The sequence below is a fragment of the Carcharodon carcharias genome, chromosome 14 (assembly GCF_017639515.1).
Source record: "Carcharodon carcharias isolate sCarCar2 chromosome 14, sCarCar2.pri, whole genome shotgun sequence".
NCBI classification, from domain to species: domain Eukaryota; kingdom Metazoa; phylum Chordata; class Chondrichthyes; order Lamniformes; family Lamnidae; genus Carcharodon; species Carcharodon carcharias.
In genome coordinates this window covers 9,248,297-9,270,601 of record NC_054480.1, presented here as the reverse complement: position 1 = coordinate 9,270,601, position 22,305 = coordinate 9,248,297, and the positions used below count along the sequence as shown (strand labels likewise).

The 22,305-nt window shown below is 45.8% G+C and overlaps 1 protein-coding gene across 1 annotated transcript in view; it reads right to left on the bottom strand.

The window, feature by feature from the left end:
* Positions 1-22,305, bottom strand: part of LOC121287245 (double-strand-break repair protein rad21 homolog) — an 82,061-nt gene that overhangs the window by 10,280 nt on the left and 49,476 nt on the right. The window contains exons 11-12 of the mRNA XM_041204944.1: positions 15,892-16,002; positions 10,875-10,952 (exon numbers count right to left, since the gene is read on the bottom strand). Coding sequence (XP_041060878.1) covers positions 10,875-10,952; positions 15,892-16,002 — 189 coding nt within the window. The remainder of the gene's footprint in view (positions 1-10,874; positions 10,953-15,891; positions 16,003-22,305) is intronic.

Here is a 22,305-nt window from a genome sequence, read left to right as displayed (position 1 = left end):
AGGAACCAACGAGAGAACAGGCTATCCTCGACTGGGAATTGTGTAATGAGAAAGGAATAATTGGCAAACTAGTTGTGCGAGGCCCATTGGGGATTAGTGACCATAATATGATAGAATTCTTCATCAAGGTGGAGAGTGACATAGTTGATTCTGAGACTTGGGTCCTGCATCTTAATAAAGAAAACTACGATGGTATGAGGCATGAGTTGGCTATGATGGATTGGGAAACGTTACTTGAAGAGATGACGGTGGATAGGCAATGGCAAACATTCAAAGAGCGCATGGGTGAACTGCAACAATTGCTTATTCCTGTCTGGCGCCAAAGTAAAACAGGATATGTGGCCAAACCATGGCTTACAAGGGAAATTAGAGATAGTATTAGATGCAAGGAAGAGGCATACAAATTGGTACGAAAAAAACAACAGACCTGAGGACTGGCAGTTTAGAATTCAGCAAAGGAGGACTAAGGGATTCATTAAGAAGGGGAAACTAGAGCATGAGAGTAAGCTTGCAGGGAACATAAAAACTGACTGTAAAAGTTCCAAAGGTATGTGAAGAGAAAAAGAAACATGGGAATTTATAATGGGGAACAAAGAAATTGCTGACCAACTAAATACATCTGTCTTCACTAAGGAGGACACTAATAACATACCAGAAATGTTGGGGAACACAGGGTTTAGTGAGAGGGAGGAACTGAAAGAAATCAGTATTAGTAGGGAAGTGGTGTTGGAGAAATTGATGTGATTGAAGGCCGATAAATCCCCGGGGTGTGATAATCTACATCCAGAGTACTTAAGGAATGGCTCCAGAAATAGTGGATGCATTGGTGGTCATCTTCCGAGATTTTATAGACTCTGGAACAGTTCCTACAGATTGGGGGGTAGCTAATGTAATCCCTCTATTTAAAAAGGGAGGCAGAGAGAAAACAGGGAATGATAGACCAGTCAGCCTGACGTCGGTAGTGGGGAAAACTCTAGAGTCCATCATAAAAGATTTAATAGCTGAGCACGTGGAAAACAGTGGCAGAATCGGACAGAGTCAGCATGGATTTATGAAACGGAAATCATGCTTGACAAATTTACTGGAATTTTTCGAGGATGTAACGAGTAGAGTTGATGAGGTGGAGCCAGTGGACGTGGTTTATTTGGGCTTTCAGAAGGCTTTTGACAAAGTCCCACATAAGAGATCGGCGTGTAAAATTAAAGTGCATGGGATTGGGGGTAGTGTATTGAGAAGGATAGAAAACTGGTTGGCAGACAGGAAACAAAGAGTAGGAATAAATGGGTCTTTTTCCGAATGGCAGGCAGTGGGGTACCGCAGGGATCAGTGCTGGGACCCCAGTTATTCACAATATATATTAATGACTTAGATGAGGGAATTAAATGTAATATCTCCAAACTTGCAGATGACACAAAGCTGGGTGCGAGGGTGAGCTGTGAGGAGGATGCAGAGATGCTTCAGTGTGATTTGGACAAGCTGAGTGAGTGGGCAAATGCATGGCAGATGCAGTATAATGTGGATAAATGTGAGATTTTCCATTTTGGTAGCAAAAACAGGAAGGCAGATTATTATCTGAATGGCTTTAAATTGAGAGAGGGTAATGTGCAACGAGACCTGGGTGTCCTTGTACACCAGTCGCTGAAGGTAAGCATGCAGGTGCAGTAGGCAGTATAGAAGGCAAATGGTATGTTGGCCTTCATAGCCAGAGGATTCAAGTACTGGAACCGGGATATCTTGCTGCAATTGTACAGGGCCTTGGTGAGACCACACCTGGAATATTGTACGCAGTTTTGTTCTCCTTCTCTGAGGAAGGATATACTTGCTATAGAGGGAGTGCAGTGAAGATTTACCCGACTGATTCCTGGGATGGCGGGACTGACATATGAGGAGAGATTGAGTCGATTAGGATTATATTCGCTGGAGTTCAGAAGAATGAGAGGGGATCTCATGGAAACCTATAAAATTCTAACAGGACTAGACAAGGTAGATGCAGGAAGGATGTTCCTGATGGTGGGGGAGTCCAGAACCAGGGGTCACAGTCTGAGGATACAGGTTAGACCATTTAGGGCTGAGATGAGGAGAAATTTCTTCACCCAGAGAGTGGTGAGCCTGTGGAAATTGTTACCACAGAAAGTAGTTGAGACCAAAACATTGTATGCTTTCAAGGAGTTAGATATAGCTCTTGGAGCAAAAGGTATCAAAGGGTATGGGGGGAAACTGGGAGCAGGCTACTGAGTTGGATGATCATCCATGATCATAATGAATGGCGGAGCAGGCTCGAAAGGCCGTATGGCCTACTCCTGCTCCTAGTTTCTATGTTTCTAAGTTCAAGGTGAGGGGCAGGAGGTTTAGGGGGATGCAAGTAAAACTTTTTTTACTCAGAGGGTGGTGATGGTCTGGAATGCACTGCCTGGGAGGGTGGTGGAGGCGGGTAGCTTCACATCCTTTAAAAAGTACCTGGATGAGCGCTTGGCACGTCATAACATTCAAGGCTATGGGTCAAGTGCTGGTAAATGGGATTAGGTAAGTAGGTCAGGTGTTTCTCACGTGTCAGTGCAGACTCAATGGGCCGAGGGGCCTCTTCTGCACTGTGCGATTCTGTGAAGTTTGGAACACTCTTCCACAAACAGCAAATGATGCTGGATCTGTTGCTAAATTTTAATGTTGAGATTTATACTTTTTGTTAACCAAAGGTATAAAGGGATATGAGGAAAGTCAGGTATATGAAATTAGGTCACAGATCAGCCATGGTTTTAGGAACAGACTGAAGGGACTAATTGGCCTACTCCCCCTAACTGGTTGCACAGTTCAATTTAATATAGTGGAATATTCACGTATTACAATTGTATTAACCTGGATATTGCTGAAAAGAGAGACATATTGCTGAAACTTTTGTCTTGCACTCATCAGGATAAATGCAAGAATACCAAACTTCAAACAATCAAAACAATTTATACAACAGGAGAAAAGTATGCTGCTGATTGGTTGGTAAAATGACTCTGATTGGCCAAGATGTTGGTATGGAGAAAACAACAGGGATATGCTCCCCAAGCTTCTGGGTAATTCAAAATGGCACAAGGCTTGAACAGTGCCAGTGTTATGCTAGGTACTTAGGCTGTACGTTCCAACAATTGGCTGATCAAATCAAACAGCAAGTTCCTATGTTTACATACGAAATAGAAGCAGAAGTAGGCCATTCATCCCATCGAGCCTGCTCTGCATTCAAGAAGATCATGGCCGTTCTGTTTATGTTTCAAGTTCTACATTCCCAACTATCCCTGATAACCTTTGATTCCCTTGCCTAACAAGAATCTATTGACCTCTGCCGTAAAAATATTGTGACCCCGCTTCCAACGTCTTCGGAGGCAGAGAATTCCAAAGTCACACATCCATCTGAGAGAAAAAAAAACATCTCCTCATCTCTGTCCTATATGGGATCATTTTAAAACAGTGCTCCCTAGTTCTGGACTCATCCAAAAGAGGAAACATCCTTTCCACGTCTACTTTCTCGAGATCGTTCCGGATCTTATGTACTTCACTCAAGTCACCCCTCAGCCTGTCCAGTCTATCCTCATCAGACAACCTGCTCATTCCCGTTATCAATTTAGTAAACCTCCTCTGAACCTCCTCCAATGCACTTACATCCTTTCTTAAATAAGGAGACCAAAATTGCACACAGTATTTGAGACGCGGTCTCACCAATGCCCTGTAAACAGAAGCATAACATCCTTACATTTATATAAAAGCAAAAAAACTGCAGAGGCTGGAAATCTAGAACAAAAACAAAAATACCTGGATGAAGGGTCATACGGACTCGAAACATCAACTGTATCCCTCTCCGCAGATGCTGTCAGACCTGCTGAATTTTTACAGGTATTTTTGTTTTTATCCTTACATTTATGTTCAATTCGTCTCGTAATAAAGGATAGCTTCCATTTGCCTTCTTGATTACTTGCTGTCCGTGCATACTAACTTTTGTGACTCATGCATGAGACACCTTGTTCCCTCTGCACCTCGGAATTCTGCAGTCTTTCTCCGTTTAAGTAATACTCTGCTTTTTGGTTCTTCCTGCCAAAGTGAACATCTTCACATTTCCCCCATTATGCTCCATCTGTCAGATTTTTGCCCACTCACTCAATCTATCTGTATCCGTCTGCAAATTCCTTGGCCTAAAACTTCTGGTTGGCATGTGGGGGCGGGCCCCGCTTGCCGACGCGTAAAATGATGTGCGGTGACGTCGGGCACGTGTCCTGACGTCACCATGCGTCATTCCGATCTTCAGTTCGACAGGTGCGCACTGGAGTCGACTGCGCGCCCACCGAACTGTCAAAGGCCTATTAAGGCCATTTATGAACTAATTGAGCTGATTGTCTAGGGTGCCCGTCCAACCTTAAGGTTTGCGGGCAGGCGAAGAGCCCAGGCAGCCTTCACATTGGCGGGATGAGGTTTCATGAAGGCTTCATAAATTAAATAAAATTTTTTATTGAAATACATAAATATGTCCCAACTCATGTGACACAATCACATGAGGAGGCATGTCTGAGTAATTTTATTTTTGCAATGCTTTATTCTTAACTTAATCTCCCTGGGCAGCTCCGTGCCTCAGGGAGATTTCTGCGCTCTTTTGCGCGCAGGCCCCAACTCTCCCTTCTCCCCCCCGCCCACACAGGTAGCGCTGAGCGCTTCATGCTGGGCGAGACTTAATCGGCCCACCCACATAAAATGGCAGCACGCAGCTGATCGCGGGGGGCAATCGGCTGCGTACCCACTCTCATCCGACAGGGAAAAAATTCTCCCCATTATGTCTTATTCACAACTAACTTTCCAACTTATATTTGTGTTATCTGCAAATTTGGCAAATCATTGATATAAACTGGAAAAGTTGAGGCCCCAGCACAGACCCCTGAGGGACTCCACTCGTCTCATCCTGCCAATAAGAAAAAGACCCATTTATGCATATTCTCTGTTTTCTGCCAGCAAGCCAATCTTCTATCCAGGCTGATATGTTACCTCCATGAGCTTTTATTTTCCGCAATAACCTTTGATGTGGAACCTTATCAAATGCCTCCTGGAAATCCAAGTACAGTACGTCTACTCTTTTTCCCCTATTTTCCACAGCACATGTTACTCCATCAAAGAACTCCAATAAATTGGTTAAACATGATTTCCCTTTCACAAAACCATGCTGACGCTTCCCAATTACCTTGTAATTTTCTAAATGCTCAGCTATAACCTCGTTAATGATCACCTTTAACACCTTCCCCATGACAGACATCAAGCTAACTGGTTGCTCATAATAGGCAGATTACAGACCGTACTCAAACCTTGCAAAACCCAAAACAAAACGTCGACTGTTAGATGTGATTCTGCGACAGGGCAGCACTTGCTCAACAATCATGAGTGCGCTAATAGCTACACTAACAACCAATTTAAGGTAATCAGTCGAGCTGATAACATGGCTAATTTACACCAGTTAGAAGGGACATACTTTCATTTGAAGGAACCTGTGCTCTGCAAACAAAATGAATATGTTTAAGTCTTGCACCTTTTTTGAATTACCCAGGAGCTTGGGGAGCCTATAGTTTCCTTGTTGCTTTCACCATGGCAATACCTCGCCCAATCAAAGATGACTTGCCAACCAATTAGCACCCTTTCCTCCTGTAATAGTCCAATATATTTTTTGATAGACTGAGAAACCTAATCGAAGGAAAATGGCCCAGGATGCAGGATTGAAGATAGCAGTAGAGATGAAATAAAACAATAAGTAACAATTAGGTCTGGATTTTAAAAGTCTGAAAGTTGTGCGAGGAAGGAAATATTGAGGGAGATAACTAACTCCATAGTTCTAAGGTCATGGAAAAGAATACATTTTAAGTAGAAACAGGTGTAGTTTCACCACAGGGAGGATGCAGAGAAGACTGGTAGATTGCTGTTATGCAGGGAAAATAATCTATCATGCAATAGTTAGCTCAGCTGACTCTTAAAAAACACTTTCAGAAATAAATCTGCACCGTGACATTTTTAAGGTGCATTTTTACAGGATTGCTTCAAGTCAGGCTAAATCTTACTTGTACTGATACAAGAGAAAAGTACAACGAATGCTGGAGATCTGAGATAAAAACAGAAAATGTTGGAAATATTCAGCAGGTCTGGCAGCATCTGTGGAGAAAGCAGACTTAACTTTTCAGGGTCTGACAGGGTCCCAAAACATTAACTATTTCTTTCTCCACAGTTCCTGCCAGATCTGCTGAGTATTTTCAGCATTTTTTGTTTTTATTTCTTACTTATATTGCCTGGCATGTAATCAAACTTTCACAGCCACAGGTCAGTTTTATGCCTGTTTTCTCAAAATTTAAGTTTAAAGAATGCCCAGATCTCAGCATCTTATAATCAGTGTAAAACCTAAGCAGTCTAAACATAACCTCTCCAATGATCTTTAACTTTGATTAATTCATGGGATTTGTGCTTTACTGACAAAGATGTCATTTATTACCAATTCATAGTTTTCCTGAATGCAGTGGCTTGCTAGGCCACTTCAGAGAGAAATTAAGACTCAACTATAAAGGTGTGGGACTGGAATTATGTATAGCCCAGATTGGGAGGGATGGGAGATTTCTTAAACATAAGAACATAACAAAAGAAATAGGAATTAGGAACAGGTGTAGACCATTCAGCCCCTTGAGCCTGCTCTGCCATTCAATATTCCTGTGTTTCGATTTCCACATTCCCATCTAACTGCGATAACCTTTGATTCCCTTGTCTAACAAGAATCTAGCTACCTCTGCCTTAAAAATATTCAATGACCCCGCACCCACCACCTTCTGAGGCAGCGAGTTCCAAAGTCACACAACCCTCAGAGAAAAAATTTCCCCTCATCTCTGTCCTAAAAGGGTGACCCCTAATCTTAAACAGTGCCCCCCAATTCTGAACTCACCCACAAAAGGAAACATCCTTTCAGCTTCCACCTTGTCAAGGCCGTTCAGGATCTAGTATACTTCAATCAAATCATCCCTCAATCCTCTAAAGTCCAGTGGAAACAAGCCCAGTCTGTCCAATCTTACCTCATAAGACAACCCACTCATTCCAGGTATCAATCTAGTAAACCTCCTTTGAACCGCCTCCAATGCATTTACATCCTTCCTTAAACAAGGAGACCAAAACTGCATAGTATTCGAGGTGCAGTCTCACCTATGCCCTGTATAACTGAAGCATAACATCCTTATTTATATGTCTAATCCCTCTCGTAATAAAGGATAGCGTTCCATTAGCCTTCTTAATTACTTACTGCATCTCCAAGCTAACTTTTTGTGACTCATGTACTAAAAAACTAAGGTCTCTCTGCACCTCAGAATTATGCAGCCATTCTCCCTTTAAGTAATACTCTGCATTTTTGTTCTTCCTGCCAAAGAGGAAACCTTCACAGTTTCTCACATTAAACTCCATTTGCCAGATCTTTGCCCACTCACTCAACCTATCTATATTCATCTGCAACCTCCTCATGTCCTCTTCACAACATAATTTACTACCTTTGTATCATCTGCAAATTTAGCTACCATGTCTTCACTCTCCTCATCTAAGCCATTGATGTAAATCGTAAAAAGTTGAGGCCCCAGTACAGATCCACTCGTCACATCGTGCCAATCCGAAAATGACCCATTAATGTATACTCTTTGCTTTCTGCCAGCCAGGCAATCTTCTATCCATGCTAATATGTTACCCACTATGCCATGCGCTTTTATTTTCCGTAATAACCTTTGACATGACACCTTCTGGAAATCCAAGTACAGTATGTCTACAGGCTCCCCTTTATCCACTGTGCATATTACTCCTTCAAAAAACTCAAATAAATTGGTTAAACATGATTTTCCTTCCACAAAACAATGCTGACTCTTCCCAATTGCCTTGAGCACTTCTAAGTGCCCAGCTGTAACCTCCTTAATGATTGATTCTAATAACTTCCCCACAACAGATGTCAAGTTAACTGGCCTATAGTTTCCTGTTTTCTGCCTCCCTCCCTTCTTGAATAGAGGGGTTATATTTGCTACTTTCCATCTGATGGAACCTTTCCAGAATCTAGCGAATTTTGGAAAATTAACACCAGTGCATTGACTAACTCATTAGCCACCTCTTTTAAGACTCTAGAGGATGTAGTCCATCGGGAAACAGAGATTTGCCAGCCCGCAGCTCCTTCAATTTGCTCAGGACCATTTCCTTAGTGATTTCAATTTCACCAATTTCTTTTCTCCCGTTCATCTCCTGATTTGCAGCTATTACTGGAATGTTTTCTGTACCCTCTATAGAGAACACAGAAGCAAAATATTTGTAAATTTCTTCCACCATTTCCTTATTATCTATTAACTCCTCATTGTCACTCTCTAGAGGGTCAGCACTCACTGTACTTAATCTTTTCCTTTTTAAATACCTGTAGAAACTCTTACTGTCCTTTTTTACATTTCTAGCTAGCTTCCTCTCATACTCTATTTCTTTCTCCTGATTAATCTTTTAGTCACACACTGCCATTTTTTATATTCTGTCCCGTCATCTGTCCTGCCACTCATCTTTGCAGAGTTGTATGCTTTTTCCTTAAGTTTGATGCTTTCCTCAGCTTCTTTAGTTAAACACTGATGGTGGGTCTTCCCCTTAGAATTTTTCTTTATAATTGGAATGTACTTATTCTGAATACTCTGAAGTATCCCCTTAAATGTCTGCTACTGCTTCTCTATAGTGAATAGTGAACCAGTTAAGTTCTTAATGACAATCCACAGCTTCAAAACCAGCTCTTTAAAACTGAATTCTAATTCTTAAACTACAAAGTAGGATCTGAATTTGCATTCTACAGGATTATTAGCCCAGGCTATCAGTAACATAACCACTATACTATTGCATCCCTACACCAAAGATATACTGTCATTGTTCCATCCTTACAAAGTGAACTCTATTCATACTGCTTTGAGTATAACTCTCAAAACTGGTGATAATTTGTTTAGTTCTCCTGGGCACTTTATAAACTTAATCTGACAGCAACCATAGTTGTTGTTTTCGAACTGCTAATTAGACAGTTACAATTATGTAGCATATTTCACTACCTCAGGATGTCACAAAGCACTTTGCTGCCAATAAAGTGCTTTTGGAGTCACTGCTGTCATGTAGGAAACATGACAGCCAATTTGCACACAACAAAATTCCACAAACAGCAATATGATAATGACCAGGTCATCTGCTTTAGTGATGTTAGTTAAGGGGAGAATAATGACCAGAACAACAGGAATCCCCTGCTCTTCTTCAAAAGTGTGCCAAGGAATCGTCTATTTCCACTTGACACGGCAGACACAGCCTCATATGAATCTCTCATTTGGAAGACGGGATCTCTCACAATATAGAATTCCATCATTATTACACTGAAGTATCAGCCCAGATTTTTTGCTCAAGAACCTGGAGTGGGACTTGAACCCGCAACCTTCTGAATCAGAGTGTTGCCGATTGAGACATGGCTGACACTTTATGGATCACAGACATCTGTCAGATTTTCTTCTCTCAGCCTTAGTGCTGGGAATCATTGACACAGCACCTCTGCTGTTGTACCCATGGTCAGAGAGAGTGGAGGAAGCAGCACGTGGTTTCTCAGTAGCAGCTGCAGCATGAATTTCGACAGGGTTGACTATCATCTTGCAATGGGGGCTGATTTATACCTGATGCTGCTGGAGTTACATAGGATATAGGAGCAGGAGCCATTCAGCCCTTCTAGCCTCCTCTGCCATTCAATAAGATCTTGGTTGATCTGGTTATGACTTTAACTTCTCTTTCCTACCTTCACCTTCAAATGTGGTTGACTCTTAAAAATACACTCTGAACAAGGGCAATTAGGATGGGCAGTAAATGCTGGCTTAGCCAGCGATGCCCACATCCAACAAATGAAATTTTAAAAAAACCTGCTCCCCTCTAACTTTTGACTCCCTTCTGGATCAAAAACCTGTCTAACTCAGTATGAAATATATTCAATTACCCAGCCTCTGCTGTTCTATGGGCTAGAGAATTCCAAAGATTGATGACCCTCTGAGAGAAGAAGTTTCTGCTTATTTCCTTCTTAAATGGAAGACCCCTTATTCTGAAACTGTGCTCCTTGTTCTAGATTCCCCATGAGGGGAAACACCCTCTCGGCATCTATCCTGTCAAGCCGCCTCAGAATCTTATATATTTTAATAATATCAGTTCTCATTCTTTTAAACTCCAATGAGTTTAGCTACGAAGTCTCCAAAAAACAATGAAACGGGACGGACCACCTGGCATTGACCTAGGCATTGGAAACAACAGCAGCATAACCCAGCCTCGTCGACCCTGTAAAGTCCTCCTTACTAACATCTTATGGCTTGTACCAAATTTGAAAGAGCTGCCTCATAGACTAGTCAAATAACAGCCGAACATGGTCATAATCACGGAATCATACCTTACAGACAATGTCCAAAATACCATGATCACCTTCCCTGGGTCTGTGCTGTTACACCGACAGACACACCAGAGGTTTTGGGACAGTGGTACACAGTCAGGAAGCGTTTGTCCTGGGAGTTCTCAACATTGACTCTCAACCCCATGAAGTCTCATGGCATCAGGTCAAACTCGATGTTAAACACCACTCGGAGGAAGCAATGAGAATGTACTCAAACCTACCTGTTCTACAGTATTGTTCCCTGCACCCAATTTGCACTGGTAATCATTTATCCAATTTCCCAACTCCTCCCTTGCTGCCACAACCCCAGTGTTAATCATTACTGCCACAAAATAGTTATCACAAACAGAATCATTTTTATATAATTATGTGTACGAATAGATAGTTAGCTTTGGTTGTAAACACAAGAAAGTGCTATGAAGATGATTACCTGTAGGCTGTGCCAAAGGTGCTGTGATCTTTTGTTGCAATGTGTCTCATCATAATCCTGATTTCCTGCTCCACTTTGCTTCAATGCAATAAACCAGAGTGAAGATTAAAATTTTAACAGTTCTCACTTTAAAACATCCATCTACAATTCACTAAGACAAATACAGTAGTGTTGCGATTATGTTTCTGGACTAATAATTCAAAGGCTTGAGCTAATAATCCAGAGATCATGGGGAGAATTCTTTCCCCGTCGGGAGGTTTGTGCAGCTGATCGGGTCCGCGCTGCCATTTTACGTGGGCAGGTCAATTAAGGCCCACCCAGTGTGCTGTGAGGGCGAGGGGGGTGGTTCCCTGATTTGGGGCCTGTGCTCTTTCACGCATGCGTGTGAAAGAGTGCAGAAACCTCCCTGGGGCACAGAGCTGCCTCAGGGAGATCAGTTTAAGTTCCAAACGTTTTAATAAAGAAAATAAAACGTTTTAAGACATTTTTCCTCATGTGACAATGTCACATGAGCTGGGACATGTCAATGAACATTAATGAAAAAAATTATTAAATTTATAAACCCTTCATGAAACCTCATCCCGTCCGTGGATGAGATTCCATTAAAAATGCGAAGGCCGCCTGGGCTCTTCGCCTGCCCGCCAACTTTAAGGTTAGACAGCAGCTCAGTTTATTAGTTTAATTGATATTTAAATGGTCTTAATAGGCCTTTGACAGTTCAGCAGTGCACAGCCGAGTCAGCTGCGCGCCCGCCAAACTGAAAATCTAAATGACGTGCGGTGATGGCGGGACACACATCCGATGTCACCGCATGTCACTTTATGCCTTGGTGAGCAGGCCCTACCCCCACTTGCCGAGCCAAAGATTCAGGCACGAGTTCAACTGTGATTCTGAGTTACCAAACCAGAAGCAAAAAGACGATACTAGTTTACCAGTAAAAGTGACCATGTAAGATACTGCCCTTGAAAGGGTGATGGTGAGCTGCCTACAATGTGGGTACACCCACAGGTGGGGAATTCCACAAATCTGACCCAGCAACAATGAAGGAACAGCAATATAGTTTTAAGTCATCATAGGGTGTGAATTGGAGGGGAACTTAGGCTTGGGAATGAAGGTCAGCACACTTGATTCACTGCGTTCTTGATTTTCTGGTCATTCAATTTACTCTATCCTAGTGCCAGGTCATTTGGCCCATCATATCTGTGCCATTAGAAGCACAGCCTTGCTGAATTTGCCCTTTTATCGTTAAGCTTAATATAATCCACAAATTTTGAAATCCTTTACTTTCCCAAATTATTTATATCAGGGGTGGGGAACCCCTGGCCCAGGGGCTGCATCTGACCCGCGGGGAGATTTCAAAATCCAGCCTCATCCCTTCTCCTCACCATGTGCTGCACTTTGGGCTAGCTGCTGCCATGTTTTGCTGCCTGAGTCTCGGCTGCAGTCACCAGTGGCCCAGGCTATGGGGAGAGATCTAGGAGCAGGAGTGCAGGGCAGGGACAGGAAGCTGCCAATCGGGTGGTGAAGTGAGTAATCCGGACCACCAAAGTCAGTGGCCAACTCAAGAGCCTTAATAGGAAAGATCTGGAAAACAGATCTCCAGATCAACCATGACTAGGCTGGTCAGAATGATGTGTGCTGCAGGGGAAGTGAATAATAAAGGAGGACAAGATAAATTACTTTTATACCATGGAACAGAAAGAAGGTAAACAAGTACTTTAGTATTCTTTATCCACTTCTAAAAGCTTCCTATTATGTTATCTACTTTTCAATGGGACAGTCAGTATACTAAATGCTCAGGTCTCAAGTCAGAGAACTTCATTTCCCAGATGGATCTGACAACAGAGATAGGACCCTTTTCCAGGATAGAGGAACTTGTTGGCTCAGCACAGAAATTAGAAGTTCTGCACTATAAACTTTACAGTGAGTAACCCGAGGCAGGGGAGAAAGGCAGCAGGACATGCAACTTTATTGGCGGCTCACGCCCCCGCCCCTCCCCCTCCCGGGTCCACTGGTGTCCCAGGACATGGGCTCAGCCCCTGAGGAAGAAGCCAAGGCTCCGGGTCCAAGAGCAGACTGGGAGTTTGCCAGGGCCTTGGATTGTTAAGTCACTGCCCTGGACTGGTTTGGGGTTCAGAAAGTGAGAAAGGAGAGGGAGAGAGAGTGGGAAAGGAAAGAGAGAGACACACACAGACAAAGTGGTAAAGGGGAAAGGGAGAGAGATGGAGAGAGAATCAAAAGTTGAGCAGAATTCAGGAGTGCTGTGCTTGAAAGACAGAGGTTGTGCTACTCATTAAGGAAAAGCAAATTCAGCCATCACTTTAAGGCAGTGGGCGAGTTTAATGTTTCTGTATTCACTCAAAAAAACAATTAAGTTGGTTTTTATGTATGTGCGGACAGTGACTGATTTTGTCTATGGGCAAACTTTTTAGGTCAGCGGGTGGGCGTGTGTGCGCCTGACCAGCTTGAACATAAAATGACGTGCACTGACGTTGGCTGAGCATGCCAACATCAAGGCACCGTTGCACGATAGTTTGGTTGGTGGGCGCATGCCGGAGTCGGCAGCGCGCCCGCCAACAGTTAAAAGGCCTGCTTAGGCCATTAAAGAGTCGATTAACTTAAATTTTTCGCTGCCCATCCAATCTTATAGTTGGAGGGCAGGCAAAAAGGCTAAGTGGCCTTTGTATTTTTTTTTGGAAAGCGAGTTAGGTTTCCAAAAGCAAATAAAACTAAAATACAAGCTTTAAAATTAAATTGAATTAATAACATGTTCCTTCTCTGCTCATGTGACAGAGTCACAAGAGGGGACATGATTTATTACATTTTATTTTATCACTGCAAAGACTATGGGCCCTGACAATATTCTGGCAATAGTACTGAAGATTTGTGCTCCAGAATTTCCCGCGCCCCCAGCCTAGCTGTTCCAGTACAGCTACAACACTGGCATCTACCCAGCTATGCGGAAAATTGCCCAAGTATGTCCTGTACGCATAAAGCAGGACAAATACAACCCGGCCAATTACTGCCCCATCAGTCTACTTTTGATCATCAGTAAAGTAATGGAAGGAGTCATCAATAGGTCTATCAAGTGGCACTTGCTTAGCAATAACTTGCTCACTGATGCCCAGCTTGGGTTCCGTCAGGGCCACTCAGCTTCTGACGTTATTACAGCCTTGCTTCAAAGATGGTCAAAAGAGCTGAACTCCTGAGATGAGCTGAGAGTGACTGCCCTTGACATCAAGGCAGCATTTGACCAAGTGTGGCATCAGAGAGCCCTGGCAAAACTGGAGTCAATGGGAATCGGGGGAAAACTTTCCGCTGGTTGGAGTCATACCTAGCACAAAGGAAGATGGTTGTGGTTAAGGGCAGTCATCTCAGCTCCAGGACATCACCTCAGGAGTTCCTCGGCCCCAACCATCTTCAGCTGCTTCGTCAATGACCTTCCTTTCATCATAAGGTCAGAAGTGGGGATGTTCGCTGACGATTACACAATGTTCAGCACCATTCGCGACTCCTCAGACACTGAAGCAGTCCATGTCCAAATGCAGCAAAACCTGGACAATATCCAGGCTTGGGCAGACAAGTGACAAGTAACGTTTGCACATGTGTCAGGCAATGATCATCTTCAACAAGAGAAAATCCAACCATCATCTTCTGATGTTCAATGGCATTACCATCACTGAATCCCCCTCTACTATCAACATCCTGGGGATTACCATTGACCAGAAACTGAACTGGACTAGCCATATAAATACTGTGGCTACAAGAACAGGTTAGAGGCTAGGAATCGTGCGACGAGTAACTCACCTCCTGACTCCCCAAAGTCTGTCCAGCACCAACAAGGCACAAGTCAGGGGTGTGATGGGATACTCCCCACTTGCCTGGATAAGTGCAGCTCCCACAACACTGAAGAAGCTGGACACCGTCCAGGACAAAGCAGTCTGCTTGATTGGCACCACATCTACAAACATTCACTCCCTCCACCACGACGCACAGTAGCAGCAGTGTGTACCATCTACAAGATGCTGGAATTCACCAAGACTCCTTAGTCGGCACATTCCAAAGCCATGACCACTAACACCTAGAAGGACAAGAACAGCAGATAGATAGGAACACCACCATATGGAAGTTCCCCTCCAAGTCACTCACGATCCTGACTTCGAAACATATTGCTGTTCTTTCACTGTCGCTGGGTCAAAATCCTGGAACTCCCTTCCTAACAGCACAGTGGGTGTACCTATGCCACATGGACTGCAGCGGTTCAAGAAGGCAGCTCACCACCACCTTCTCAAGGGGCAATTAGGGATGGGCAATAAATGCTGGCCCTGTCAGCGGAGCCCACATCCCACAAATGAATTTTTAAAAGTCTTTTTTTTAAAAAAATGCTTCATGTCCCTGAGGCAGTTCTCTGCATGATGTTCGTTCTTGCCCCCTTGCCCTCCTCACCTCCCCAGGCAGTGCTGCTGTTCGCGGCTCACACTGGGCAGGCCTTAATTGGTCTGCCAGCGTGAAATTGCAGTCCGGCCCCGATCGTGGGCGGCGGTTGGTTTCCCAACTGCCCCGGGTAAAATTCTGCCCTATGTGTGAGTGGCCCTTGATAAAAAAAAACGGTTCTCCACCCTGATTTATATGCAGACTGGATAGATGTAGTTCCAGTGTCAATACCTGGAGGATGCCATTGGTTATTACTCACCAATCAAAAATATCCCTTTGATACCAGCTCTGTTCCTTTTAACTCCCAACCAATTTCCTGTCCACACAATGTGCTTGCTTTCCCTTTCATGCAGTTCATTTTTAGCTTGAAATGTCTTCTAAATATTCAAGTGTATGACATCCATTGATCTCCGACCTGATACCTCGATGAATGTGTCAAACAACTGTTAGATGAGATGGACAAGAGCTGCTTTTTACAAAAAAGCTCTAATCATAAAGTGCATTTATTGCTTACACAGCTCTCTGTTTCGCCTGAGTTTTTCATTTCAGTCTACACTGCACCAAACATTTGCATTTTACTCACCTCCGCAACTTTATTTTGCTGACTGTCTCTCTCCTCTCTAGTAGAAAGATGAATGGCTAAAGGGTTCTCAAGAGGAAGCTCCACTGGTATTAAATCGACATCAGATCTTACCTATTTAAAAGTAACACAAAAAACATTTGTAACTGTACCTATTATCAATACATTCTCTTGTGCAGGGTCATTAACATTACGAAATCTTCTCTTTCCTCCCACCTCCTACCATTTCACCTCTCATAATCTCCCCATACCATGCCTGTAACCTCTCCAGTAAACACAAATTAGGTTAGGTTTGAGACTGGAGCTCATTGTGTTGGGTTTTGCAGAGGCATTTCTGCAGTCCACCACAATTTAGCACAGCATTCTGCAGTTGATTGTTGTATCACCTACTTAAAAAAAAACTTGCTTTGCAGATGTTAAATTGGGGCTAGCCTCTTGCAGTATGCTGAAAAAGTGCCATTTAGGTCATAGAGTTGTCAGGAAGGTAATCCCTAACTGAAAGCCTATCTGTAGATGGCTGCACAGGATCCAGTATTACTCATAGCTTTTCGATTCCGGGTACTCATCAGAAAGCACCCTGAGATTGAAAAATCTACAACCAACTGAATACTAATCTGTGCTGGATCAATGCTAAACATTTCAGTCTCAAAACACCTTCATCATCACCTTCTCAAGGTATGTGGAGACGGACAATTGCCAGCATCACCCACATCCTAAGGATAAGTGAATTAAAAAAAGAGAAACCTCTAGATAGCATCTGGGACTGAGTAGGGAACCACTCATTGACAAGGTTTAGGGGTGAAATGAGTTCAGATCTTTGTGTTTGCAATGGTACTTCTTAAGGAGTTTGGAAGAGCTTAATGTGTAACAAAATCACAGACCCAATTTATCAATATTAGTGCAAATTTAAAAGAATCTTTGTTTTTATACATATACGGCACAGAGGAAATGTTCTTATGTGGTTAAAACTCTTGGGGCAGGATTTTCCCCCCATTGGAGGCAAAGTTGAAGGGTGGGCATCCATAGGTGCACTTCTGATCAGTGCCCCATTTTACGTGGGCGGGCCAATTAATTTCTAATTCCCGCCGGGGCTCCTGGCCTGCCCACCAACCTTAAGGTTGGACGGGCAGGTCCACTAATTAGTTTAATTACTCTGTTAATGGCCTCAATTGGCCATTGACAGGTCGGCGGGTGCGCAGCTGATCTTGCTGCGCCCCTGCCTACCGGAAAATTTAAATGGGGCGTGGTGACGTCGGGGGTTCCGCCCGATGTCACCATGTGTCATTTTACGCGTTGGTGAGCAGGCCCTGCCCCCCGACGGGAAAATCCTGTCTTGAGATGAAAGTGGGATTCTTCTGCTTGTCTGCCACAACATCATTGTAAACACCATATTGTGGAGTTGCTCCAACTCGCTGTCGAAGTAACGGTAGACAACCAGGAGAATCTTATACAAAAACTCACCTGGAGCAAAAGGGATTACAATGGACGGTTCTGTTGAAGGGTCATGAGGACTCGAAACGTCAACTCTTTTCTTCTCTGCCGATGCTGCCAGACCTGCTGAGTTTTTCCAGGTAATTCTGTTTTTGTTTACAATGGACAGGGTCTGGAGCTTTTCTGCCCAATGCCCTGCATGGGACCGGAGGAACTAAGTCTACATAAGTAATCTTGCTGCAAGACAAGTGGCAGGAAATTCCTGGATTGCTATTGCAATCCTCTAGTGTTAACTTTCTGCAAGTGTGGCAGAAATAAATTTATACTATGGGCAGAATTTTCCGTTTGTCGGTCGGGCGGGTGACTGATTGCCGCTGGAGAAATGGGCCGCGCCGCCATTCTCCGCGGGCGGGCCAATTAAGGCCTGCCCAGCTGGTAAGCGACTCCTGTGGAGAACAGGAAAATAATCACGGGGGCGGGCGGCCTCAGACTGCCAGTTCCAATGGGGAACCGGCAGCCTGTATAAAGAGTGGCCAGGCAGCCTGCTTGAGGCAGTGCACTGTGGCCACTCATAGAGAAGGACATGCTGGATTGAGGGCTGAGGAGGAGGAGGAGGAGGAGAAGGAGGGGGAGGCAGGCTGCAGGAGAGGCCAGCGGGGGGGTCACTGTGCCCCCCAATTTTCAGATGCATGCCTTGCTGTCCTCCTGCAAGAGGTGTCTATCCGTCGGCACGTTCTGTATCAGGAGGATGGGAGGAGGAGGGCCCCCCATGTCATCAGCCAGGCGTGGGAGGAGGTGAGTGACGCTGTAAGCGCCCATGAATATGTGTGGCGCACTGGCACCCAGTGCAGGAAAAGATTCAATGATTTGTTGCGCTCTGAACGGGTGAGTACCATGTCTGTCTTGGCTATTTGACCCAGAAGGCAGCCTTAGCCTTTGAGCCCCCCCACCATATCTTGCTGTCGTTATTGAATAGGGCATCTGTCACACATTGGGTGGGCAAATGGGTACTGACCATGCTTACATCAGCCTTAGTGGTTGAGGAGAAGATGGGTTCTCCCCGCAGCATATGCTGGTGTTTGTGGCATTTGAGTAGTCTGGGGGCAACCTGCAAGGGAGGCCGCAAGACAGATACTCAGAACTCCAACACATGTCATGTTGATGGTAATGAGATGGTGCAAGGGGTGCCTCAAGGTGTTTTGGGCATGTGCCATCTGCTGGCATCAGCACCGTACCTAGTTGCACCTCCTTGCCATGGGTGCTAAGACCCATGCGCTATTCAAAGTGATGGATGCCGACTGTTGGAGGAGGGGGTTGCAACCAGCCGTACTATCTTCTAGGGACTGATCACCAGTAGTGTGGATAGGAGCCGCTGGAGGCCTCAGATGGGCCACTGTGGTTGGGGTGCGGCGTGCACGTGCAGAGTACATGAGCGAACAGTCCCAATAAATCCTCTTCTCTGTTTTGTAGGCAAAAAGTCACCACAATACCTGGGAGTGCCAGAGGACTGGAGGTGGGCGCGCCCTCCTGCAGCGCCTCATGCCCTTTGAAGAGCAGGCCACGGAGCTGGGCAGAAGTCAGGAGGCCAGGGGCAGCGAGGCTGGAGTCCAGCGGCCAGGTATTTCAGGTCCACAGTCCCATCCACTCTGTCTGCCCACCATCCAAGCCACTGATGGTTGCTGTAATTGTTAATGCTGAAACACTGCTCATTCACAGACTGATACAGTCAGATATGTGGGTCATACAGAAGGGACCCTCGTCCCCTTGAGGAATCGCGACTCCACCACCTTCCAAAGTCACCTTATCCCATTTGTGACCACTATCACCATGGTCTAACATGCTACTGGATTGTTGCTGCACAGCCAAAGACTTATCTCATCTTAGTGGGTTTGGGAGCTCTAGCACCCTTTCAGCCAGTGCGCCCCACATTACTTTGTCCAAAAGGTCCTCAGCAGTGAACCTCATGGCACTCAACTTAGATGAATGCCACCATGTTACTCATCCCTGCACCAAGGGGAAATGTTGCCTTCTGCCCACCCGGTCTATGCCCCTCCTTCCGGAATGAAGGCCAATAATGTGACCTCTCAATCTCCTGTGACTGACAGCAAATGTCACAACTGTTGGCAATGTTTCCTCAGACCCGCAACTATCCAGGCTACAATCCATCCAGGTCAGGTACCGCTGCACTCTCCCCACTCCTATGGTTCATAACATGCCATGTAGCATTCCTGAGGCCATCTGACCAGCCTGTCTGCATGTGCGTTTAATATGAGGCAACTTATGAGGCTGGGGGGGGGGGGGGGGGTGTGCGGAAGAAGGAATGAAAGGTTGAACTGAATGCTCGCTAACTGATGCATTATCCTTGTTGTTAATTTCAGCATCACCAACAGAGCAATCCGCACGTCAACACCGCAACCCCCCATCCACACCCGAGGGCCAGCACGTGCAACTTGCAGCACATCATTTCAGCCAGTCAGGCACCAGCACAGACACACACTCCTCGGTGGGGACTTTACCGTCGGCTAGTGTCCCAGGTCACAGTGGAGAGGGCACATCACAATTGCTGGAGGAGATGGTAGGGGCAGAGAGTGCCGATGGCCCCAGCAGCTGGAGGGCTGCAGGGGACTAGGCACATGCTGAGTCCGGCACTGATGATGTGCCTCTGGAGTTGTCCCCAAAGCAGCAGCTGCAGGACAGGCAGCAGGAAGTGCTTTTGCATCTGGCAGGGTTGCATGAGGGAATGCTTCAGTTGCTCTCTGCGATGGAGGAGTCCAGGCAGAATGAACGTGAAGGTTTGGCCCTCAGGGCAGAGCTTCAGACTTCCTCCAATAAGAGATTGGCGACTCTCATAGAGAGGGGCTTCAATCGAATAGAACTTTTTATGCTTGGGATATGCTCTGACCTGCAAGCCCTCATAGCGGCACTGGCCAATGTGGGAGATGTTGTGGGCACCAAGCGTCGGCACTCGGTGGGAGGTCGACAGGGACTTCGCGTTGGCGCAGCAACTGCCTGTTGTCACTGCAAGCTCCTCCCAGGGCGCACCAGATGAAGACAGCAGCTCCTCCATCCCTCTGCCAGTCAACGTTTCTTCCGCTGAGGCTGCGACAACTGGGGAGGTGCCAGTTCAGGAACTGGCCACTCCCTCCCAGGCGGGGCCATCACAGGCTCCACGGGCCGGAGGGTACCCGCCAAGGTCATCGAGGCTAATAGGACAGCAGGCTGTCCCTCAAACCACTTCGAGCAATGGGGCGGCATGTAGAAGTAAGCATAAGGCACCCCACGGGTATGTCACTGGTGATTTTGTGTTGGCCTTGGAATAGGCACCCACATTTTTCTTATCGCAAAGAAGTGGTGTGTGTTTTTCTTTTGGACACAATAAAGCCCACCTTTGTTACCACGGCTGAGGGTCTTTTGTTTGTGGTGCATTTTTCTTTTTCACATATTTATCATGAGTGTTTGAGTGGACATTGATGTTTCTGTACTAAACCCTTATTTGCAGCTGAACAGGTGGAAGATGTGGCACCTAAGTGCCACGTGTGGATGTGCCAGGCAATGCGGTTCCATCTGATCCATGTGTGGAGCTAGCTGAAGGTTCTTTGGATTAAATTATCCCGGGTGTCCCTGCCTCCTTGGTGTAAATGCGGGTCGTCATTCTCCCCCTCATCATTGCCCTGTGCTTCCTCATCCCCTGAGGCACTGCTGGGTTCATCATGTGCAGCCTCATCCAGGGCGTCAAGGTGTTCATCATCAACTGCATCCCCCCTTTCCAGCGCAAGATTTTGCAGGGCGCAGCATGCTACCACTATCAGAGAGATGCGATCGGGGGTACTGGTGCGCGCCCCCTGAGCGGTCCAGGCAATGGAAGTGCATCTTGAGAAGACCGATGGCTCTTTCCACAACCCTTGTGGTACCCTGGCTCCTATTGTACCGCTGTTCAGCTTCTGTTCTTGGACGGCATAGTGGTGCCATGAGCCACCTTCGCAGGGGATAGACCTTGTCGCCCAGCAGCCAACCATCCAGCCAAGCCGGAGCACTGAAGAGCTCCAGCACCTGGGAGTATCTGAGGATGTAGGTGTCGTGGGAGCTGCCTGGGTACCTTCGGAGCTGCCTGGGTACCTTCCACAGACTTGTAGAATCTGCATCCTGTGATCACACACTATCTGCATGTTCATGGAGTGCAAGTCCTTCCTGTTGACGAAGGCACTGGGCTCACCTGCTGGCGCCTTGATGGCCACATGTATGCAGCCTATTGCACCCTGGACACGGGGAAGCCAGCAATCGCCACAAAGCCTCTGGTTCGCTCTGCGGAAGTGGATGAAGGTGGATACCTGTCTGAGCAGAGCATCTGTAACCTGTTTGACAGAAGTGTGGACAGCTGATTGGGAGACACCACAAAGATCACCCACCGAGCCCTGGAAGGAGCCAGAGGCATAGAAGTGGAGGGCAACTGTGAGCTTCAGAGCCGCTGGCTGGGGTGTCCACCCACACAGTTAGGGCAGATCTCAGGTCCAATCCATCTAATGGATATAGTTGACTGTCTCCCTTGAGAGTCAGAGCCTCATTCGGCACTGCACCTCAGTCATATTGAGGTAGCTGCTTCGCCGCCTGTATACCCTTGCAGCAGGATAGTGGCCATCTTTTGCAGCCCTTCCGTCTTGGACTACTTCTTGGCCCTGCGCCCTTGCGCCTGGCCACCGAAAGGTGGCTCCCCGGGAGGCAGATTGTCCTGTCCTGGCCTTCTCCTTATTCTATCCCTCCCTTCCTCCTCGGGCGAGCTGCCTCCAGTGGAGAGGTCAGAATCCATACCCCCAGGCTAATGGAGGCCTCCGGAAAGCTGCAGACCCGAGAAAGATTACTGTCTGCAGACTGGTTTCAAAGTACACAAGAAGCTCTTGGAAATCGATGAGAACCGTTAACAATCACACAGGCAACTTTTAAACACTTTCATCAATTAAAACTTTGTGTAAAACATGAACAACCCCTCTG